The sequence below is a fragment of the Barbatula barbatula genome (genome assembly GCF_947034865.1).
Source record: "Barbatula barbatula genome assembly, chromosome: 3".
Taxonomy (NCBI): domain Eukaryota; kingdom Metazoa; phylum Chordata; class Actinopteri; order Cypriniformes; family Nemacheilidae; genus Barbatula; species Barbatula barbatula.
In genome coordinates, this window is record NC_136764.1 from 4,818,449 (window position 1) to 4,843,535 (window position 25,087).

The window sequence follows — 25,087 nt, forward strand, 5'->3', positions numbered from 1 at the left end:
AGTAAGCCTGCTCCCGAGCAGGTTCAAGCTTACGGTCCTGTTGCTATGACAGCAAGTCCAGGATGAGCGTACAGGAACCAAACAATCCAAGATCATGAAAAATTGTCAACAATCAAATCCAGCAACTGAGTTAGCGACGTATGAAGAACGGACCCCTGTTGTCCGCCTCATGTCATTACTGGATCTTGCAACACATAATCAAGTCAAACAAGTCTGTCATGTTTGGTGGCTTCTCCTCCTTCACAGGTAACTGCAGCTGAAAGTAAAACTATTACAGCAGGAGCCATTTTACAGCAAAGCCTCATTCAAGAAAATGATGAATGAAAAAAACAAGCTAAAAACACAGTAAGTATAAACAGCCTCATGTTTATTCAGTAGATTATATATCGTCTTGATCTGAACATCACATTAAGTTTATTGGTTGAAGAACTGTCTTGAATATTGTGTTGTTTTTGGAATCAGGAAGTGTGTTTATAAACTCAGAACATTAAAAGTGACGTTTTGGAAACTTAGTTTCAGTGTTAAGAGCAAATGTGAAGCTCAATGTTTTGGACGGACTGATGGGAAAGAAGTGTGTATTTCTGAGATGACACATAACACATCAGTATTTTGTTTACAGGTTTGAGATTAACTCTTTATATTCTGACACTGTGTGTTCATCATGAATCTGTCCAAAGAGACCAAAAGGTGAGAAATGAAAGATTTTAATAAATGAAAATGTGTTGTTGTCTATAGTTAGATGTGTTTTTGTCTGACAGATGTAAGAGTTTGTATTTAATAACTTACTTTAGTTTAAATAGTTTCAGTTTAGTTTGATTTAATATTTAAGGTTTTATAATAATTAAAATGTAGAGACATATATTAAGAATTATATGTTTGTCAATTATATTCAAATCTTTTTTTATTTACAAAAAGTATTATTATTGGGTGAAATATCTGATTATTACAAGTGCTTTATTTAAAAATGCATAAAACTGAACATGAAGTAAAGTGTTGTAATGTTGTTTTAGTTTGACTGGTGGAGAATCTCCTAAACCCAGCTGTGTGTCCATGAAGAGTAATGAGTCAATGGATAAACCAGTTAACTTCAGTTCAGGAGACTGTGATGATCCAGATGTGAGGTGAGAACAGTCTGATGGTATAGACGAGTAAATCATTTCATCATTCTTTATTCTCTGATCTGAGTCTGTGCTGTTGATGTTACTGCAGATATTCACTGTTCCCTATCAAAACCTAGTTTAGATGCTGCGTTTCAAACGCTTTGGAAGAACGTCTTTGTTCGACTGGTTGTGAAACACGTGTGTCAAACACAGACACCTGTGGCTGAACCTCACGGGCATCAAGGACCGGGACCGTGCGTTTTTCCTTGATGCCCCAATCTCGGCTTCTGGACTGTTTGGTGATTCGGTTTATACCGTAGTTATTAACGGAGTGTGGCGAATTGCGCCCCCCTCAAAGAGGAAGGGGAGCGGCCGACCGTGGCCCTCAGGCCACCTCCAGTGTGGGAGGGGTGCTTAAAATTCCAAGAGAAAGAGGCTCCTCTTCGGCACCCTCAGGGACGCTTTGCAATATCGGCCGCTACCGGTGTTTTGGAGATTAGCGGTCTCAAAAATGCTAAATGTTCGGTCATATCCTGCCACGATTCAGGACGCCGAATGTCTGGCATCCCCCCAACTAGACAAGGTGACAACATTGATTTACATAGACGACTGGCTGATTTTAGCTCAGTCTCGGGAACTAGCACCAGCGAGATCAGGATGTCGTCCTAGTTCATCTCGAGACTCCTGGGTTGAAACTCAACGTCAAAAAGAGCATTCTTTCCCCTATGCAGAATACAACGTATCTGGGGGTTATATGGGACTGGATCGCAATGCAGGCACAACTGTCACCTGCACGTGTCGAATCCATCCAGAGCACCCTGAGCAGCATCAGGTTAGGCCAGAAAGTGACAAATCATCACTTTCAAAGAGTTCTAAGTCAAATGGCGGCAGCTTCTATAGTAATTAAATCTTGGCCTTCTGCATTTGAGACCGTTTTAGTTGTGGATCAGAGCCAGGGGGTTTCACCCTTTCTATGTGGTTCAGACCACGGTTTCTGACTCTAGGTCCCACTCTCGATCCGTGTTGTCGTCGCAAGATGCTAACAACAGACAGATCCCTCAAGGGTCTGGGAGCGGCCTTAAATGCTACACAGGAGACAGCACAATGTCCACCTTACTTCTCTCCGATTCATCCAGCTCCCCTGGGTCTGGACGCGATGGCCCATTCGTAGCCCAGACCATGTCTTTACTCAATTCCTCCGATAGCTCTGCTGCCGGGAGTACTAGTGAGGGGTCTCGCCTCTTAATGATAGCTCCCCATTGGCCAACCAGAATATGGTTTTCGGACCTAGTATTGTACACCATGCACACCCAATTCACTGCCAGATTGTTTCAGTGTTGGAGTTTCTGCAAGAGAAACTGTCCTCAGGGACAAGCCCCGGTACTCTCAGGGTTTATGTGGCCGCCATTTAGGCTTGCCACGACCTGATTGAAGGGGTTTCTCTACCATGCATCCGGTTGTTCTTGAGGCCTTCTATCCTCTGCTGTTTACGATGTCGGAGCAGGAACGACTACACCTACTGTGTCCAATAGGTACTCTTCAGAATTACATCCACCGCACTAGCCAGTGACGTAAATCGGAGCAGCTTTTCATATGTATGGGAGCCGCAGCAAAGGGGGGGCTGCCACCAGGCAAACAATGTCACATTGGGTGAGGGGTGCTATTGCTCTGGCCTGTAAGGCCCACGGGCAAGCTTCACCTCTAGGTGTCAGAGCTCATGCAACAAGAAGGGTTTCATCTTCTATGGCCTTATCAAGAGGTGTACCCCTGCAGCAAGTGATAGGGAACTTCTCAGGTTACTTGGCTGTAACCCTGTTCCCTGAAAAAGCATGAATGAGATGCTGCGCCTCAATGCCGCACTGTAGGCGTGCCGGACGTCCTTTCAGACAAAGTCGGAAGCTAAAAACGCATTCGTGCCATGCGTATTTATAACCTGCAGGTGCAGGTGTAATTAGCTACGTCACCTGCCGAGGTAATTTAAAGCCAAAAAATATTTGCCGTGTTTAACACACGTGCTTCACAACCGGTCAAACAAAGACATACTCCCATAGCGTTTGAAACGCAGCATGAAGTCCAGCCAAGTAACCCAAGATGATCACTTTACTAATAGATACACACATTAATCCATGTGTTCACTGTATGGAAACAGATATTTCATTTTATTGTTAAATTACAGAAACACAGCAAATGGATCAGAGACCACAAAAAAAAGGAAGCACATGGATTCTGTTTTCCAGGTGTGTATGTGTGAAAGTGCAAAGTTGAGAAATGTTTGCAAAGAAATTACTGTGTAACAACCGTTTGTAAAAAAATATTTTTTAAGGCTTTTTTTATAGTATTTTATTTTCAAAAAAACTTATCTTTTGGAATTTTTCTTTAACTATGTCATGATTCTGCCATCTCTTGTCTTGATTTTCTGGTCTAGGGGCAGAATCATGACAGACCCACGTGTTTTATGTGGAGATAAACATATTATTGTCAATCAGGACATAATATGTGTTCTCTCCAGTCTCGTCATTTGGCCCCGCCCCTCTCGTTCCTAGTATAGCTTTCCTCCTGTGTCTCATTACCCACACCTGCCCATCGTTATCTCCTTTGTTAGTCTCCCTATTTAATGCCCTCTTGTCTATTGTTTTGTGCTCGTTCGTTGTACAAGTTTCCTGCTCTGTACTTGTTCATTGGAGTCATAGTTTATGTATGTATATTGCCATTTCCAAGTTCCTTATTCATTGTCCCTAGTTGTCTATTTTTGCCCCCCTTGTGGGAAGTGTTTGTTTTCTGTTTTTGTATTTAGTTTTGGTTAGTGGTTTTTCCCCATCGTGGGTGTTTGTTTTGTATATTCGTTTTATCATTAAAACCTATTTGTTAACCCCTTCATCCCCACTGCCTTGCACTTGGCTTCTTCCACCACGATTCACGACAAATTAACAATAATTGATTGTACATTCATGCTCAAAATCACAGCTGTATGTTTAAGGGGCGTTTCATGGGATTTTTTTACTGTCAGTCGTACTGCAGCTTTACACAGATTACTGTTATTATTACTGATGATTCTGAAACATGTTTAGATGTTTAGTTTCAAATGGTTCATTATAGTAAGAAGTCACGATCATATTGATTTTAAAAAGATCTCAGTGTGTTATCAATGCTGATGTGCATTTCTTGCTTTGAGAATCATTTGAAGGCAAAATATGAATTAAAGATAAAATTATTTTGTTTGTGTACATTTTGGATTTTGTTTCTGTAGGTTTCATGAAATTGGGTTTATCCAATTTAGAAAAATCTTTGTTCACTGAAATGAGCATTAAAACCTTTCTCTGCTCTTATAAGAAAACAAAATCATGTGTGTTTGAACAATGTTTTCAGGAGCTTGAGCACAAACTCATCTCTCTGATGAAGAAAGAGCTGAAGATCTTCAAGAGTCTACTGAGTCCAGATTACCCATCATGCTCTGAGAGAGAAGAGGAGGATGATGAAGATCAGATCAGAGTCAGTGAGATATTTCTGAAGATCACACTGAACGTCCTGAGGAAGATGAAGCAGACAGACCTCGCTGACAAACTACAGACCAGTAAGAGCGCTCAGTCATGTGACTATGACATCACTTTACCTTCAGACGAACAGACACAGTGTCTGTATTTACTGATGATTATTAGTGAAAATACATTTACAGTTAATAAATCAACAGAATAGAACCATAAAGCTTTTTGTGTTCATCTAATGTCATGATCAGCAAAATCTTAAAACACTCTTGGGCATTATACATACAGTAGAATTTAGGTTTAGATTTTCCTGATTGTATACATGTATTTTTATTTATATTCCCTTTGTTTATCAGAATTTGCCCGTTTATACATGAAGAAACACAAATCCAGACTAAAAGAGAAATTCCAGAGAATGAATGAAGGAATCTCAAGTCAAGGAAGCTCAACACTTGTGAATGAGATCTACACAGAGCTGTACATCACAGAGGGAGGGAGTGAAGACATCAATAATGAACATGAGGTGAGACAGATTGAGACGGCATCCAGAAGATCAGAGACACAAGAAACACACATCAAATGTAATGACATCTTTAAAGTCTCACCTGAACTAAACAAACCCATCAGAAGTGTGCTGACTAAAGGAGTCGCTGGAATTGGAAAAACAGTCTCTGTGCAGAAGTTCATTCTGGATTGGGCTGAAGAAAAAACAAATCAAGATCTTCACTTCATATTTCCACTTCCTTTCAGAGAACTGAATCTGATCAAACAGACAAATATCAGTCTGATGGATCTTCTTCATCAGTTCTTCACAGATACAACAGAACTGAGATCGACAGACTTTGATGATTATAAAGTTGTGTTTATCTTTGATGGTCTGGATGAGTGTCGTCTTCCTCTAGATTTCTCAAAGAATCCGAGTTTGTTTGATGTCAGAGAATCAGCGTCAGTGGATGTGCTGCTGACAAACCTCATCAAGGGGAATCTGCTTCCTTCTGCTTTGATCTGGATCACCTCTCGACCAGCAGCAGCCAATCAGATTCCTCCTGAGTGTGTTGATCTGGTCACAGATGTACGAGGATTCAATGACCCTCAGAAGGACGAGTATTTCAGGAAGAGAATCAATGATGAGAGTCTGGCCGACAGAATCATCACACACATGAAATCATCCAGAAGTCTGTACATCATGTGTCACATCCCAGTCTTCTGCTGGATTTCAGCCATTGTTCTCCAGAGAATGTTGAGTGAAGCAGAGAGTCCAGCACAGATCCCCAAGACTCTCACTCAAATGTTCACACACTTCCTGATGTTTCAGATCAAACTGAAGAGTCAGAAGTATGATGGGAAATGTGAGGTAGATCTTCAGCAGGCTAGAAAGAGTCTTGAGTCTCTGGGAAAACTGGCTTTTCAACAGCTGGAGAAAGGGAACCTGATCTTCTATGAGGAGGATCTGAGAGAGTGTGACATTGATGTCAGAGAAGCGTCAGTGTACTCAGGAGTTTGTACTCAGATCTTCAGAGAGGAGTTTGGACTGAACCTGGGGAAGGTGTTCAGCTTTGTGCATCTGAGCGTTCAGGAGTTTCTCGCTGCTTTATTCAAGTTTCTTTCTTTTCTTCAGCAAACATTAGGACTCTTCGGCAGATTGAGATCAAATATGAGTGATTTACTGAAGAGTGAAGTGGACAAGGCCTTACAGAGTAAGAACGGACACCTGGATCTTTACCTCAGATTTCTTCTGGGTCTCTCACTGAAGTCCAGTCAGACAATCTTACGAGATCTGATGACACAGACAGGAAGAAGCTCTGACAGTAAACAGGAAATAGTCGAGTACATTAAGAAGAAGATCAGAAAGAATCTCTCTCCAGAGAAATCCATCAATCTGTTTCACTGTCTGAATGAACTCAATGATCATTCTCTAGTCCAGGAAGTACAAACATATGTGAACAGAAGAGATGAGTTTAGTCTTACTGGAGTCCGTCTCTCTCCTGCTCAGTGGTCGGCTCTGGTGTTTGTGTTACTGAACTCAGAAGAGAAGCTGGATGAGTTTAATCTGAGGAAATATGATCGATCAGATGAATGTCTTCTGAGGCTTCTGCCAGTGATCAAAGCATCCAGAACAGCTGAGTGAGTCTTTACCTGCAGTTTCACCTGAACATCTAACAGTCCACATTACTGTAGTTAATGTCCTACAGAGACACAATAAAACATGATGGAATTGTTCACTGCATCTATAGAGTGAGAGCTGCTCTCTTGTGGCTTTTTCTGATTTTCATTCATTTGTTTTTTATTTATAATTGTCTGTCAGGGTTCAGTTCTTGCAGTGATTCTCTATCAGGTGCAGATGTTGCTTCAGCTCTTGTGCAGATGATTCTCATTGTTCAAACTTTATCTCTTGATGTGTTTATATCTTCATTGTTATCTTGTTATTTATTTCTCAGTCTGAGTGACTGTAATCTGACAGAGAAAAGTTGTTCATCACTGGCGTCAGTTCTCAGATCAAACTCCTCAAGTCTGACAGAACTGAACCTGAGTGACAATAAACTGAAGGATTCAGGTGTGAAGCTGCTCTCTGATGGACTGAATAATACAAACTGTAAACTGAAGACATTACAGTAAGAAAATCCTTAAAGCAATAAAGTTAAACATGTGTATGTATTATGTAAATGGAGGTCTTCATAAGTTTATCAGAATCATCTTTATATGTAAGAGACTCAACAGTGACTGTCAGTCAATGACTCTCTGTTGATTCAGATTCATACAGAATTATCACCATACTGAGATCATTTTAGATAAGGTTAGATTAGATTAGATTTAATTCAACTTTATTGTCATTACACATATACAAGTACAGTGTAACGAAATGTAGTTTAGGTCTAACCAGAAGTGCAATTAGTAAGTACAGGACTGTCGTGATTCTGCCTTCTCTTGTCATGATTTTCTAGTCTAGGGGCAGAATCATGACAGACCCACGTGTTTTATGTGGAGAGAAACATATTATTGTCAATCAGGACATAATATGCGTTCTCTCCTGTCTCGTCATTTGGCCCTGCCCCTCTCGTTTCTAGTATAGCTTTCCTCCTGTGTCTCATTACCCACACCTGCCCATTGTTATCTCCTTTGTTAGTCTCCCTATAAAATACCCTCTCGTCTATTGTCTTGTGCTCGTTTGTTCTTGTAAATCTCACACGTCTCGTGGGTTTTAGTTTTTTCAGTTGTATTATTAAAATCCGCGTTACCCCTTATTGCTGCCTGCGCTTGGGTTCTTCACTACCTGTTCCGTGACACAGGACATACAGTTTGAATAAATACATTTACATTTATTCATTTGGCTGACGCTTTTATCCAAATGACTTACAAGTAGTTTTTTTACAGTGACACATTACTGCAGAGCAATCAGGGGTAAGGTGCCTTGCTCAAGGGCAGAATACAATATTGAGAAAATATTATACAGGGACTATGAAATTATTTTGGAGTAGGTATTTTCTTATGAAAATATGACAGTAGGTATGTACTATGAACAATATATACAGATGACTATATACTATGAACATTAACACTATGAACATTAATGTAGAGGTGGATATGAAAAGATAATAATTTAGACTAAACAATAGTGTAAGTGACTTAAGTGCGCATAAATTATTGACATTAGCTAATAAAGTTGCAATGCAATAGGTGAGTTAATGCAGTTGTTGAAGTTACAGTGCAGTGGGTGAGTTAATGCAGTTATGAAAGTGGTCCATTAGTGCAAATGAGAACTCAGTTATATATTTCTGGTGTGCAAGTGAGCAGTATAGACTGCAAATGATACTGTGGGTGTGTAAGCAGGTAGAGCAGATAACATGAAGTACTGGTGTGTACAGTTCAGTAATGCATGCAGCCCTGTAGTGCAATGTAAACGATGTTATAGCAGCGATGAAGTTAAAGGTAAGAAAGGTAGTGTAATCAGTGAGGGGCAGAATTCAAAAATGAAACCGCTCTGGGAAAAAAGCTGTTTCTTAGTCTGCTGGTTCTTGTCCGGAGTCACCAGAAGCACCTACTGGAAGGCAGGAGAGTAAACAGTCTATGAGGGGGTTGAGAGGAGTCCTTGAGAATGCTGCGAGCTCAATGCAGACAGCGTTTCTTCTGGATGTCCTCAATGGCAGAAAGTGTAGTCCCTGTGATGCGCTGGGCTGTTTTCACCACCCACTGCAGTGCCTTGCGCTCAGCAACAGAACACTTCCCGTACCAGACTGTGACACAGTTGGTCAGGATGCAGGATAGTTGAAAACAGTTCTTGTTTAATAACTAACTTAAATATATCAAAATATTCATGCTATTTATGTAAAATGACAGTGATTTACAATAATTTTATATATTACATCTTGTAAAATGGGACATAATTTGATACATTTAATGAATAATAATTGCATAATATATGAAATAATTAAAATATATCAAATGAAATATAATTAACTATATTAAATAATTGTACTCTAAATAATGACAATAAAATTATTTGGATGTCATCCCTCGGCTCGGTCATTCAGAAGCATGGCTTTTCTTATCACTGCTATGCCGACGACACACAACTCTACTTGTCATTTCTACCAGACGATCCGACGGTCTCTGCTCGCATCGCGGCATGCCTGAGTGACATCTCGCTTTGGATGAAGGGTCATCACCTGCAGCTAAACCTTACAAAAACGGACCTGCTTGTGATACCAGCCAACCCAAACATTCACCACAAACTTACCATTCAACTAGTCTCATCAACTATCACACCATCCAGCACAGCCAGAAACCTGGGGGTGGTAATGGATGATCGGCTTAACCTCACAAGTCATGTTGCCAGCCCCACCCGGTCCTGTAGATTCATCCTCTACAACATTAGGACAATTAGACCTTTCCTATCAGAGCACTCTACACAATTCCTAGTCCAGGCTCTTGTCCTGTCCAAACTGGATTATTGCAATGCGCTTCTGGCAGGACTTCCTGCTTGCATAATCAAACCTCTCCAGATGATCCAGAATGCAGCGGCAAGAGTGGTCTTCAATGAACTGAAGAGAGTGCATGTAACTCCGCTCTTCATCAGGTTACACTGGCTCCCTGTTGCCGCCCGCATAAAGTTCAAAGCTATGCTCCTGGCCTACAAGACCCACACCGGATCTGCACCATCGTATCTCCACTCGCTAATGCAGATCTATGTTCCTGCCAGATCACTGTGGTCTGCAAAGGAACAACGATTAGTGGGACCATCCCAAAAAGGAAAAAAGTCACTCTCCCGTACCTTCTCTGGATCTGTTCCACATTGGTGGAATGATCTACCAGCTGCTACAAGATCAGCAGACTCTATTGCCATCTTTAAAAAACGCCTAAAAACGCATCTCTTCTGTCAACACGTCTCTGATTGATTTATCCTAATTCTTTTCCCTTTCCTTCTTAAAAAAAAAAAAAAATACTAACCTAACTATTCTTAGCTTTGTATACTGTGCTAGGCTTTAATGGACTAGTTTGATGCACTTATGTCATTATAATTGCTTCCAATGTTTTCTCATCTGTAAGTCGCTTTGGATAAAAGCGTCTGCTAAATGACTAAATGTAAATGTAACATTTAGACAATAATTATATTTATTTTCTTCTCTCTTCAGTCTGTCTGGTTGCAGTATTGGATCTGAAGGTTGTGTTGCTCTGACTTCAGCTCTGAGATCAAACCCCTCACATCTGACACAACTGGATCTGAACTATAATTATCCAGAAGATTCAGGAGTGAAGCTGCTCTCTGATCTACTGAAGGATCCACACTGTCAACTACAGACACTACTGTGAGTTACTGATCAAATTATAATTGTGTTATAAACAATTTTGTTTAATACAAGTGACTGTAAAGTATTTTTGCTATTTTACTCTTGTTCTTGTGTAAATTTGAAGGAGTTACACTACTTGTATTATGTTTTCTCTTGGAGACACATGAGATGAATACAAGAAGAATGAGTTTAAGTCCCTCTGGATAAAAACATCTTCCCATTTAATAAATGTAATTGTATTATGCAGAAAGTTGCTCTACATTAACATGAAGTAAACATGACATACTTTTCTTGTGTTTCTGGACACACACACATTATGTTTTGCTGAAGTTTACTGTCACTCATATAAGTTTTCAAGCTTTCATTGAAATGAGATCAACTTCTTTTGTTTTTAAGTTTATTACTAAAGTTTTAACTCACTGTTATCTTGTTATTTCTCTTTCAGTCTAAGTTACTGTAATCTGACAGAGAAAAGTTGTTCATCAGTGGCGTCAGTTCTCAGATCAAACTCCTCAAGTCTGACAGAACTGAACCTGAGTTACAATAATCTGCAGGATTCAGGAGTGAAGCTGCTCTCTGATGGACTGAAGAATACAAACTGTAAAATGAAGACATTAAAGTAAGAAAATCCTTAAAGCAATAAAGTTAAACATGTGTATGTATTATGTAAATGAAGGTCTTCATAAGTTTATCAGAATCATCTTTATATGTAAGAGACTCAACAGTGACTGTCAGTCAATGTGTCATGATTCTGCCGCATTATGTCATGTTTCTCTTGGTTTCGTGGCAGCATGCCTGTTCGTGTCTGCTGGCTATCGTGTTCATGTCTGCCGTCGCTACCCAGTTCGTGTCTGCCTTTGTATGGACTTCCCTTGTTTGGACTCTTGTTTTCCCCTTTCTTGGACTCTTGTGTTTTGGTTTATTGTTTCATCATGTTGCCATTTACATTTATGTATTTATTCATTTATTTGTTTTTGTCAGTGTCACATTCTGTCTTGTCTTGTTTGTGCCTTGAGGAGCATCAGGATGCTGCTCCTTGAGGGAGGGGCTTCTGTCATGATTCTGCCGCATCATGTCATGTTTCTCTTGGTTTAGTGGCAGGATCATGACAGAGTCTCATGTTTTGTGTGGAGAGAGGCGATTATGGTTTATTTGCTTTGCCATAGGCTCTCTCCGGTCCCGTGTCTGTTCCCGTCCTCTCGTTTCCTCGTTATTGCTTGTTAATTAGTTCATGCCCCGCACCTGTCCCCATCTTGATTATTCCCTTATTTAATGCCCTTTCTGTCTTCTGTCTTGTGCTGGTTCATTGTGGTTGTGTGGTGAGTTCTTGTGTCTTGTTCAGTGTAGTTTTAGTCCAGTTATTTGTACCCAATGTTTATCTTTAGTCTTTTCAGGTTTAGTTTAGTTATTCCATGTTCCTGTGTCCATGTCAAGTTTTGTTATGTTACCCCCACGTGGGTCTTTGTTTTATTATTTATTATTAAAATATATGTTAACCCCTTACAGAATTATCACCATACTGAGATTTTTTTAATAACTAACTTGAATATATTAAACTATTCATGCTATTATTGTAACATGACAGTGATTTAAAATCATTTAATTTATTACCTGTATCTTGTAAAAATTTACATAATTTGATACGTTTAATGAATAATAATTTAATAATAAATGAAAATATATGAACTAAAGAATAAATAACTATAATAAATAATTTTACTCCTGATTATTGTCTAAATGGGTCAAGCCCTGTTGCTGGTGCCTCGGTTCGCCACCTGAGTGTGCCATGCTATTCTGTGTTCTGTCTATTCTGTAAGGACTCCAGTTCCCATCATGCTCTGTCTCCTTATCTTGTATTGGTGTCTCATTACCTGTTTGTCCCTTCATCTGTGTATATATAGCACTTATGTTCAGCTGTCTGGTGAGTATCGTTCTTGTAAGTTAACACTGCTGTGTCTCTGCTCGTATTGGTCTTCCTCGTGTGTCTCTGTACCTGGGTTTACCCATATCTGTGTCTTTAGGATTTATATTAAATATCATTCTCTGCATTTGGATCCTATTCTTGTTTTTCCTCTGCCACTAGTGACAAAATGTTACTGTCATTATTTCATTTATGTTTCTTCTCTCTCCAGTCTGTCTAACTGCAGTATTGGATCTGAAGGTTGTGTTGCTCTGACTTCAGCTCTGAGATCAAACCCCTCACATCTGACACAACTGGATCTGAGTTTTAATAATCCAGAAGTTTCAGGAGTGAAGCTGCTCTGTGATCTACTGAAGGATCCACAATGTCAACTACAGAAACTAATGTGAGTTACTGATCAAATTATAATTTTGTTTATAAACTAATTTTTTGTAATAATCACAAGTGACTGTAAAGTAATTTAGCTGTTTATGTTTTGCTGTTTCACTCTTGTTCAAATTTGATGTAGTCGACAGTGGCGGCATTTCACCAAAACCTAAACAAATCGTTCACAAGAATCCAAAAAACTGAATGAATGCATGAACATGCACAGAGACTTACAGATAACAAACACAAACCCTCATATCCATTAAAATGTGTTTTTTAAAGCTCTAACTCTGCAGCAAAAGGGCGTCAAGTTTATTTATGTAGCACTGTTTACAATTTTCATTGTTACAAAGCAGCTGTAGAAAAAAATATATTGACTCTAAGCAAAACATATAAGGTTATGCAAGTCAAAATTGTTGATTGTTGTTAATTAATTAAACTATAAAATTCTGGCAGCCCCCCGGTAGTCAAACAGTGCAAAACAGTATGCAAACAGTGGCGAGGAACCCAAAACTCCATTGGAGGAGAAAATAAACCTCAGAAGGAAATCAGGCCTGCCCGCTCTGGTAACTTTGGACAGCATTCTTTCCGCTCTGGTAAACTTTGAACAATGAGACAAGACTGGCTGAGAGTAGAGTACTGTTCTGCACTCTTTGATTCAACAAATACATAAGTTGTTATTGCCAAGATTCTTGGCTGAAAATAAGGGTTTTATGGAACATCCGTCAATAGTTAAGCAGTATTCTTGGTTGTTACGTATGGCGGAAATCAGTCCATTAAGTAATAATTCTGTTTTCTCAGTAATAAGAAATTGTTACTCATCCACTTTTTTTATATCGACTATGCATTCCACAATTCGATGGAATGGCTGTTTCTAGAGGCTTCGAGGATATATAAAGTCACGTATCATCAGCATAACAGTGAAAGCTTACTCTATGTCGCCTTATTATATCTCCTAGAGGTAGGATGTATAATGCGAAGAGCATAGGCCCTAAGATGGAGCCCTGTGGTACACCGTACTGGACTTGCGATTTGCTTTACACCTCATTGTTATTTTAACATATTGAAAATGGTCGGATAAATAAGATCTTTCAGTAGATTTGAGGGTATAGGGTCTAGCATGCATGTAGTCGATTTAGATGATCTAATGATTTTAGAGAGTTCATTGTGATCTCTGGTAGAAATAATAATAATCACAATTTCTCCTGAGGGGCGCTGTTGTTTTCTTGATGAAAGGTAGGCGGATCTAGACGTTTTTAGGGCTTTCCTGTATTTTCGAATACTATCCTTCCATGCTGTACGTTATACCTCTAATTTTTTTTCTAAACGTTGCGTTCCATTTTTCCTGCCGCTTTCTTAAGAGCCTGAGTGTGTTCATTATACCACGGTGTCGGCTGTCATTTTAATCTTCTTAAGGAGCGCAGAGGAGCAACTGTGTCTAGCGTTTCCAAGAAGGTGGCGTTACAATTTTCAATGGTAAAGTCAAGATCTTCCGCGTTAATAATCATGTTAGAGATTTGAGATGTTTAACATGTCTATTTTATTATCTGTTATCATATCGTTAACAAAAAGTGCTTTATTAGAGAGAGATCTAATATTTAGCACTCCAAGTCATAACAGTCGATTATCTGTATTTTGTTCATGTTTAATTCGTTTAACATTGATGAAATTATCTTTGAGAGATTTACGCATTATTTTATGTTTGCTAATCCAGGGGAAAGACACATTCTCTATTTTATGATGTTTGGGATAAAGGATTATCGCATGTTGTGCATTTTGTATATTCTGCGACGTGAGATGGCAAGCAGACAGTTGGTTGTGCCATTCTGTCTGCTTCCAGACCTGGGCCCCAGTGTCAACATTAAAGACCTCACTACTACCCCTTACCTTACTATACTTATTATTAAACATGTTTATAGTTTATTCCTTTTGCTGAAAAAAAAATGTCTGCATGATTTAATATGTGATGTGAAAATGAAACAAGACAAGTGAAAGGTGGATTGGAACCTGCGTCAGGAAAGTGTTAAAATGATCATTCACATGTCTTACTCACTACACCATTGAAGCTGTTGGTGAGTGAATGTTGTTTTTACACTGTAATATACACACGCTTCTGACGGCCATGCAAGAAATACAGTATACAACAGTCTAAAATATTTAGATGATCTTTATTGAGCATCATTATACACACTTTGTTTCACTGTTTTGTCTGAACGCTAGGGTATTACAAACTAGCATATTCTGCAAGACACAAAAGCTGCCTCTTGTAGTTACTCTACTTATAGTATGTTCCCTTTCTGTCGGTCTCTCGACGTTGTGTCGAACCGACAGATGAGGTTTGACTTGAGAACCTATCATCTTCTGACTATTTTGAAAAGGCCAATGAAATTGGAGAATTAAATTTGTATGCCTGACTCCGCCCCCGGATATCCAGGTATAAAAGGGAGACGGTGTGCTGCATTCACCTTTTGTTTTTCGGAGCCTTCGCATCTGATGACAATTGTTTTGTTGTTGGAAAGGACTTTATAATTTGACTGGTCCTTAAAGGTTTGTGGCCGCCAGGGAGCATCGATTAGAATGCAGACAAGATGTTCTGTTTAGGTGTTTATTGGAATAAAGGTTTGAATATGAAGGTGTGTGAGATTCTGAAACAAAGGTACAGGCATAAATCAGTAGATGTTAAATAGTACTACATTCCTAACAGGTATATCATTGTGGTGAGGAAGGCAGGACGAGAGCCGTGACGCTGGGCCGGTGGCGTGAGTGACAAGTGCAATCAGCTGTGCGTGCACCGGTCCCGCATCTATCACAGAGGAGATTGGGAGCTTAAAAGGACGACCGGCAGGACTGTTGACGAGAGAGGACCGGGCCCGGACATATGTTTAGTTTATGTGTATCTTTTATGGCCGGCAGTCTACTGTGAGGTACTTCCGTGTTTATTGTTTATTTAATTAAAGTTTTATAGTTCAAATGTTCGCCGGTTCCCGCCTCCTTCCTTCCCGTCTACGAACTTTATTACAATCATTAAACCAAAACAATTAAAGATGAAATCCTCGTTTGGTTATGTATGACTTAGATGCAGTGTTTTAATAAATGCTTATTACTAAGCGAATACAACCTTAGAAATACAGTAATACAATATATATACCTGTTCAAAGATTAATTTGCTGCGCAATAACTGCAACAATATAACATACTACATTTGGCTGAACATAAAATAAGTATGAACCGTAGAGTTACTCCTTAAATCAAACAACGTTACACATTGTGCATGAACAACAGAGAAAATAAATTATTTCAATTAAAACATGTAAGGCTTGCAGATTAAATCTCCATTAACTATCAGCTTTCAATTAAATCCACTAGCAGTGCTAAATTAGCTCCACCATTATACGATAATAATCAACATGCCACTACATTAATCTGAGGTGAAAATAACAACAAACTTCAGTATACTCTCTGGTAGTTGCACGCACACAGTTCTAGAAACTCATAAATGAGTACCGTCAGTATTTGAACAAATATAAATATAAACTGCACAGTCTCTCAACACCAACGCTCTCTTCCAAACTTTTCCAAAACCGAAACTTAACTGTATCCTTCTGCCGCACTGGTGCTGGGCACATTGACGCTCCTGATTGGCTGATTCTCAAGCAGCGAGTTCTATCGGTCTGAAAAGGATCGTCCTTTGTCACAACAATCCTTCTAAAAGAGCTGATTTCTCGACGTGGTGCAGCGGACTGTCCATCGTCAGGTACTTCCCCTGGCGTCTCAGCGGTTCCGGAGGTGTTTTTCTCTCTAAAAGAGCAAATGTTTACAGCGCAGCATGTATCGCTGTTCTTACGGGTGCAACACACTCATTGAGGAGGGGGAGGGACACGATGTCTACCTCGCCTGCTTGGGGTCCAACACGCTGAGGCAGCCGTCGTGGATACGTCCTGCCCGCACTGCGGGTGGATGGCTATTCAGACGTTACAGTCACGGGTGGCCGTGTTCTTTTAAGAGGCTCCCACCACCTAGTTTGCTTCCCGTCCTGTGACCGCGGTGGCTCCGCTCTTTACACTATGGCTGTCCTGCAGGTCCATCAGTGAAAGAGTTACATGTGAGAAGACCGACCCAACGGTAATGCAGGAACTCCATGCCGCCACCGACCTCGCCCTCCGGGCGACTAAGGTGGCAGCGCGGGTCTGGGTCGAACGATGTCCACAATTGTGGTCCAGGAGAGGCACCTCTGGCTCAACCTTGCCCAGATGCAGAACGCCGAGAAGGTCCGCTTTCCCGATGCTACCATCTCGCAGGTTGGGCTGTTTGGTAAGCCCCACTGCGGGCCGGCTGCCTTGTGGCTGTCGAGGTCCCGTTCGGGGTCTGCTCCTAAACAGCCCCCGTCGTCCCTGGTACCGGCGCCCCTCATCAGGTGGCCCCGCGGAAGCACAAGTGTTCCTGATGAGACAAACCCAAGGAGAACGAGTTTTTGGCCCGACCCCAGCAATTCCATCGTTGCCGGGTCGCACTGGGATGGTTCCTGCCCCGTCCCAACATCTGCTGGGCCCCTTTGGGGACCCGGTGCACACATGTTCACAAGAGTTTTCGTTCCCCCTGGTTCTTTCTGACAGCCGCTCTCACCCTCTGCTTGACGTTGTTCGACAACTCGACATTATGTCACGGCGATGCGCAATGCCGAATATAAACATAGCCAGCCCTCAGCACTCTCACCTCGACGGTGCGTTGAGCTACGCCATCGCCAGGCAGGAAACACAGCGGAGCTGCTGCTGACCGTCAAACCACCCCCCGTGGGGGCGATAAGGCTGGTCTACGGTGGCTACAGAATACGGTATTTCGGCTATGCGATCCAATTCGCCAGGCCTCCGCCCAGGTTTCGCGGCATCCTCTTCACCTGAGTCAGAGGCAGAGAGGCTCCCATACTACGGGCCAAGATTGCCACCGGACCTAGTGCCCCACACGGAGTAACCCCCCAACAGGGTGTTTTCGTCTGAGGTTTTCCTCATGAGATGGTCCCCCTCGTGGTGACCCATGACCTCCTCCAGGTGGACATCCACCTAGCGGTACCTTAGTCCGTGTTTACCTCCCATGAGTTCTCCTCTGCGTGAGAGACCATGTTGGTGTCTCCACTATAGTCCTCCCTGTGGTGGGAGGTGGTCTCAGTAGCGCATATCCCCCTTCAGGGAACAGCGCTTCCCCAGTGGCCCTACGGTACTGGACAGCTTCTTGCCATTAGAGATACAAGTCCTCCGTCTGTCGTGGCCGAGGGCAGGTGCCTCTCATCTTTGCCAAAGCTCTGGGACGCCCTGCCAAATCCACTGGATGGTTACAATTTCGCCATAGCGCTCGCGTCTGACACGCCTAGGCCAGTCACCGTCGCTTCGCTAGAGATTGTGACGCGGCATAGTGCTGTGGCGTTTTCCATAGGAACCCCATCTGTCGGTTTGACACAATGTCGAGAGACCGACAGAAAGGGAAATATTTCCCGTTCCATGATGGAGGGAACGAGACGTTGTGTTCCTCATGCCACAAGACTTGCCGCCCGCAGCAGCAGTCAAGAGATGCTCTCAGGCTCCTCAGCACAAAAGGTGAATGAATGCAGCACCCCGTCTCCCTTTAAACCCGGATATCCGGGGGCGGAGTCCGGCATGCAAATTTCATTCGCCAATTTCATTCGCCTTTTCAAAATAGTCAGAAGATGATAGGTTCTCAAGTCAAACCCCATCTGTAGGTTAGACACAACGTCTCATTCCCTCCATCAGGGATCGGAGGTTACATACGTAACCGAGACGTTTTCTCTTGGATAATCTCATTCTTCTTGTATTAATCTCATGTGTAAATCCCTCTGGAAAAAAACTCTTGGAACATTGTTATATGTATTACATTTTTTGATACGGTGAGATTTGAAGTCTCACATGAACCTTGTGTCATGATTCTGCCTCATCATGTTATGTTTCTCTAGGTCTAGTTACAGGGTCAAGACAGATCCTCATGTTTAATGTGGAGTGAGGCATTTATTGTTCTTATCGTTTGCCATATACTCTCTCTGGTCTCGTCTCTGTTCCCGCCCTCTCATCTCCTCATTATTGCTCATTGGTTATTTAATGCCCCGCAGCTCTCCCTCTTGATTGGTTCCCTTATTTAATGCCCCGCAGGTCTCCCTCTTGATTGGTTGCCTTATTTAATGCCCCGCAGCTCTCCCTCTTGATTGGTTCCCTTATTTAATGCCCCGCAGCTCTCCCTCTCGATTGGTTCCCTTATTTAATGCCCCGCAGCTCTCCCTCTCGATTGGTTCCCTTATTTAATGCCCCTGTGTCTTCATCATTGTGTGATGTTGTCCTTGTCACTCGCCTTGTCGTGTTTGCGACGTAAGTCTAGTTTAGTTAAATGTAGTTAGGTCAAGTGTTGTATTTAGTCTTGTCTCGTCTCATCTCGTGTAGTGTAGTCAGTCTATGTTCCTGTGTACCCTTACTGTTCTTACCTGGCTGTTCTGTTGTTTTAATCCCTCATGGTTTTTTTTGTGTTTTGTATTTATTATTAAAAATCCTTTGTAAACATCTGACCCATCTGTCTGCACTTGGGTTCTCTGTCCTTGTTCCCACAACACGTTCCTGACACCTTGATGCTTCATACGATATCCTGAAAGATAGAAATGAGATTAGAAATGATCATTAAGGATTGATCTGTTAATGCTTTGCCTGATATTCTTCTCTTTGTGCAGCGTTATTTAAATCAGAAAGATCCATCATGCAGTCAGAAAACAGTCATAAGTGTCTTACTAACATTGTGACTCACTGTTATCTTGTTATTTCTCTCTCAGTCTGAGTCGCTGTAATCTGACAGAGAAAAGTTGTTCATCACTGGCGTCAGTTCTCAGATCAAACTCCTCAAGTCTGACAGAACTGAACCTGAGTTACAATAATCTGAAGGATTCAGGAGTGAAGCTGCTTTCTGATGGACTGAAGAATACAAACTGTAAACTGAAGACATTAAAGTAAGAAAATCCTTAAAGCAATAAAGTTAAACATGTGTATGTATTATGTAAATGGAGGTCTTCATAAGTTTATCAGAATCATCTTTATATGTAAGAGACTCAACAGTGACTGTCAGTCAATGACTCTCTGTTGATTTAGATTCATAAAGAATTATCACCAAACTGAGATCATTTTAAAAACTAACTTCAATATATTAAACTATTCATGATATTATTGTGATTTACATCTTGTGACAAGGGACATCATTTGATACATTTGATTAATAATAAATGATACATTAAATAATTGTACTCCTGATTTTTGTCAAAATGTTATTGTCATTATTTCATTTATTTTCTTCTCTCTTCAGTCTGTCTAACTGCAGTATTGGATCTGAAGGTTGTGTTGCTCTGACTTCAGCTCTGAGATCAAACCCCTCACATCTGACACAACTGGATCTGAGCAGAAATAATCCAGAAGATTCAGGAGTGAAGCTGCTCTCTGATCTACTGAAGGATCCACAATATAAACTACAGACACTACTGTGAGTTATTATTATTTTTTAAACCAGTTTATTTCTATAAACTATTACCACACTGTAGGGTTTTGCACAAACTAGTTGACATGAATGCTCTGGCACGACATTTAAAGCTTGATGTGGACTAGTCGCGGGTCATGTGGGCTAATAAATATATTGACGTTGTTCTAAAGTCGTAGGCCGTCACAAACAAACTCGACACATGTTTCTGTTGTTTCATCTATGAGTGCTCATGACACTTTCATTGGATGCCACTAAACTAGTCATCGACTATTCGACACAACTTTTATCACAGTATAGTCGACCTCAAAAAATCTAAAGTCTTTCAACCCCTAACACACTGTAAAAATATTACAGGTTGAGAAATCTATCTTATTGAACGCAACAAACTGTAGGACAAACTTTTAAGTTTACTCAACTTTGGGACGAGAGGTTTGCATAACAGTTTTTTCAGTGAAGTCACATGTATTTCAACACTCACACAATGTTAAATGAATTCAACTTTCAAATGAATCTGATTGGCCTACATGTCTGAGTTACTCAACTAAGTCCACCTAACCTTACTTTCAACCTTAACACAGAAAACTGTTGGTAGCCATAAACTTCTATTGTTTGGATTCAAAACCAATGACAAGACAATGAGGATAAAATGTTTTCAGTTGTCTTTTAAGGAAATGTTCCTTTAAGTATCCAGTCAACAAAATAATCTTTATTAGAGACATTTTAGGATTAGTGTGTTTTGTACTCACACTTGTGTTAATGTTGGTGTGGTTGCACTTGTATTGTGTTCTCTCTCTCAGATTAATTTAATATGATTTGTAAGTATAAAGTCATTGTGACATGATGTTGATAATGACTGAGATGAGTGAACATTAATATCATATCTGATGTTTCTCCTCAATGTTTTACAGTATTGAGCCTCGACTGTAAAGATCCTTTCCTCTTTGAAGACTGCGACATCATCGGTGATGGCTGTGAAGCGCTAAAAAGTATAGAGTTATATTTAATGTAAATTATTTTATAATTATCTCATATTCTGTATCATCCTTTATCTCTGAGCTCCCAAAGTCTGGCGTGTGTATGATCACAATATATTATTACATGGTCAATGGACACCTAGATATTCTGCTTCAAAGTTGATTTAATAAAGAATGAACTTAAAATACAATTCTTATAATAAAATAATAGTTTTAGGCATCAGACAAATTGATGCTTAAATGATCGTTGACATAAAACAATATAATGACTTTTTGCCATATGTGAGGGAGTGTAAGTGATGTTGAATATCGATGTGTTTCACAACTGGAGAGATAAACACCAATAAAGTGAGAAATAAGAAAGCACATGGACAAGTTATTGATACTAACAGAGTCATGAACGGTTCTTGTTGTCAACTGCTGCTGTATGTCAGGGAGAGTAAATGTGTGTTTAAAAGAGAAAGAGACACATGTTAACTTCTCTGTTTGAAGAAGCAATGATTTGTTTCTGCAAGACTAGTGAAGTGTGAACTTTATATACTGTCATCTGAGAGTTTAAAGGGATCATGAGATTAAATGTTACATGAAGAAACCGAATGTCTGATTTGCTCAGAAACTGTATTGAATAGCACAGTGCTGGTAAAGCATGTGTACAGTAAACATTGTGTCAGATAGACAGGTCATAAATAATGGATAATCCAGCTAGCCGTGCACTGAAGGATTTTAATGATTCACCTCATTTGGTTCTTCGCCTCCACATCGTGCATTAAGATCCTTAATACCATTGTCATTTACCAAGCTCAAAGCTGTTTTCTCTCTGTTTGAGATTTTGCTGTTACCATTCTAAAGACCAGTGTCAGCCAATGAAGTGAAATCTGAATGGGTGTAACATTGCCCTTTTCTAAAATAAATGTTTCTGCATGTCATATGGAGATTGAGAGAAATACTAAGGTGCTAAGTGACTAACTATTTTTTAAGTAAGCCACAGTCTATCTACCCTTTTAGCAATGCGAAATGACCCATTATGCCTTTAGTTTACGGGTAGGGCTGATGCTTAGACTTCTGGTTCGCCGCTTGATCCCATTACCAAGTTAGGTTGAAAGTCTTTTATTTGACGATTTCATACTTTTATGTAATTTATAACAGCATAATGTCAAAGAGCAATGTCTAAATTATTTCACAGAGGCGGGTTTGAGTTTATAACCTAGACCATCAAAAACTACTTTCTGACCATAAGAAGTTAGATAGCAACATCTACTGGGATTGTGACATTAAACTCCAGCCAGCAGGCACATTTGATATATCATCTTATGTATATAAACAGCCAAGAGGTTGATTAAATTTATATAAACACCGGTGTGTTATTTTATAAAGTAAATGACCAAGTAAACAATATGTTCTGATGTTTTTGAAAGGTGCAGAATACAGAAGTAAGAGATAAGGCCGAGCTGTCTTTAAAGGGTGAGCTTGACGAGACTCAGGTGCCAACGATCGGCAGGTGTGGCGGGTTGATTGCGCCGTTTCCTTGGCGACGCTGATTGCCCATTGGCCCGCTCGCCACAGTATATAGAGAGAGATATTCACATTTTGACGGTATCAACAAAATGAATATAAAAGTGATTGACAATTAAACGATTCGAGGGGCGAGAAATAAACAGAGTGCTTTTTATCATGTGCCGTTGCCATGGTGCATCATGTTATCTTTGCTCAATTGATGATTGATTTTTAAAGTGCACGTGCATAACCTAGGCTAAACTTACTCAGAGTGAATTGAACTAATGGAAATCAGCTGTTCTGAAACAGAAAACTCAGAGTAGCGATTCTGTGAGTAAATCAACTCAGAGTTCACATTTTAACTCTGTGCTGGTTGAACCTCCTTATTGAAACGGGCCCATTATGTCATGTTTCTCTTGTTTCAGTGGCAGGATCATGACAGAAACACTTGTGTGAAGAGAGGCATTTATGGCCCTTACGGTTCTCTGTCCTCTGTCCTCTGTCCTCTGTCCTCTGTCCTCTGTCCTCTGTCCTCTGTCCTCTGTCCTCTGTCCTCTGTCCTCTGTCCTCTGTCCTCTGTCCTCTCTCCTCTCTCCTCTCTCCTCTCTCCTCTCTCCTCACTCCTCTCTCCTCTCTCCTCTCTCCTCTCTCCTCTCTCCTCTCTCCTCTCTCCTCTCTCCTCTCTCTCTCTCTCTCTCTCTCTCTCTCTCTCTCTCTCTCTCTCTCTCTCTCTCTCTCTCTCTCTCTCCCTTGACGCTTTTACCTAGGGTTTATTGTTATTGTATTTTATTAAACACAGGGAGGAAGGTTATGTTGTACGTCTCCTTTAAGAAAAGGAAGCCAGAGAAAAAGCACGTAAAGATGTGGTTCAGATAGAATCGCTCTTAACCTGCTGCTGGGTAAAATGTTTTATTCTCTAACAAGTCTTTTCAGATTAGATTAGATTCAACTTTATTGTCATTACACATATACAAGTACAGTGTAACGAAATGTAGTTTAGGTCTAACCAGAAGTGCAGTTAGCAAGTGCAGGATATACAGTTAGAATAAATACAGAATACAATATGAGAGAATATAATACAGTGGGCATGGACTATAAAAATATTTTACAGTAGGTATGTTCTGTGAAAATATGACAGTAGGTATATACTATGAACAATATATACAGATGGCTATATACTATGAACATTAATGTACAGGTGGATATGAACAGATAATAATTTAGACTAAAATAGTGCAAGTGACTTAGGTTTGCATAAATTATTGACATTGGCTATTAAAGTTGCAGTGCAGTAGGTGAGTTAATGCAGTTGTTAAAGTTACGGTGCAGTATACGAGTTAACATTTAATAGGTTGCAGTCCAGATTAACTTGTTGTCTTGTTGTCTGCATCAAGTTATTACTGGATCTTTCAACACTTAATCAAGTCGAACAAGTCTGTCATGTTTGGTGGCTCCTCCTCCTCCACAGGTTACTGCAGGTGAAAATAAAACTATTACAACAGGACACATTTTAATCATCCAACCACTGAAAGTCTCGTTCAAGAAAATAAATCATAAACAAGCTAAAAACACAGTAAGTATAAACAGCCTCATGTTTATTCAGTAGGTTTAATATCGTCTTGATCTGAACATCACATTACGTTTATTGGTTGAAGAACTGTCTTGAATATTGTGTTGTTTCTGGAATCAGGAAGTGTGTTTATAAACTCAAAACATTAAAAGTGACGTTTTGAAAACTTAGTTTCACTGTTAAGAGCAAATGTGAAGCTCAATGTTGTGGACGGACTGATGGGAAAGAAGTGTGTATTTCTGAGATGACACATAACACATCAGTATTTTCTTCACAGGTTTGAGATTAACTCTTTATATTCTGACACTGTGTGTTCATCATGAATCTCTACAAAGAGACCAAAAGGTGAGAAATGAAAGATTTTAATAAACTAAAATGTGTTGTTGTCTATAGTTAGATGTGTTTTGATCTGACAGATGTAAGAGTTTGTATTTAATAACTTACTTCAATTTAAATAGTTTAGTTTAGTTTGATTTCATTTCATTTTAAAGGTTTTATAATCATTAAAATGTAGAGACATTTAGTAAGAATTATATGTTTGTCGATTATGTTCAAATCTTTTTTTATTTACAAAAAGTATAATTATTGTGTGAAATATCTAATTGATACAAGTGCTTTATTTGAAATTGCATAATACTTAACATGAAGTAAAGTGTTGTAATGTTGTTTTAGTTTGACTGGTGGAGAATCTCCTAAACCCAGCTGTGTGTCCATGAAGAGTGAAGCATCAATGGGTGTTCCACTTTACTTCAGTTCAGGAGACTGTGATGATCCAGATGTGAGGTGAGAACAGTCTGATGGTTTAGACGAGTAAATCACTTCATCAGTCTTTATTCTCTGATCTGAGTCTGTGCTGTTGATGTTACTGCAGATATTCAA

At 40.0% G+C, this 25,087-nt stretch overlaps 2 protein-coding genes across 3 annotated transcripts in view; both read left to right on the forward strand.

Moving 5' to 3' along the window:
• Positions 1-270: 270 nt before the first annotated feature.
• LOC306891760 (NLR family CARD domain-containing protein 3-like) lies at positions 271-21,497 on the forward strand. 2 transcript variants are annotated; one of them, XM_079452273.1, is made up of 13 exons: positions 271-345; positions 620-687; positions 1,011-1,121; positions 3,277-3,337; positions 4,467-4,671; positions 4,939-6,706; positions 7,021-7,194; positions 10,213-10,386; positions 10,814-10,987; positions 12,501-12,674; positions 19,476-19,649; positions 20,000-20,173; positions 21,079-21,497. In XM_079452273.1, exons 2-13 carry the CDS (start codon positions 662-664, stop codon positions 21,095-21,097), a joined length of 3,234 nt encoding a protein of 1,077 aa, XP_079308399.1. In that variant the 5' UTR covers positions 271-345; positions 620-661; the 3' UTR covers positions 21,098-21,497. The 2 variants fall into 2 exon arrangements, with proteins under 2 accessions (XP_079308399.1, XP_079308400.1); XM_079452274.1 differs by lacking the exon at positions 7,021-7,194 and having other exon boundaries at positions 274-345.
• A 2,612-nt stretch (positions 21,498-24,109) lies between these two features.
• The window catches only part of LOC306891749 (uncharacterized protein), a 29,198-nt gene continuing 28,220 nt past the window's right edge, over positions 24,110-25,087 (forward strand). The window contains exons 1-3 of the mRNA XM_079452247.1: positions 24,110-24,211; positions 24,486-24,553; positions 24,881-24,991. Coding sequence (XP_079308373.1) covers positions 24,528-24,553; positions 24,881-24,991 — 137 coding nt within the window. The 5' untranslated portion in view covers positions 24,110-24,211; positions 24,486-24,527. The remainder of the gene's footprint in view (positions 24,212-24,485; positions 24,554-24,880; positions 24,992-25,087) is intronic.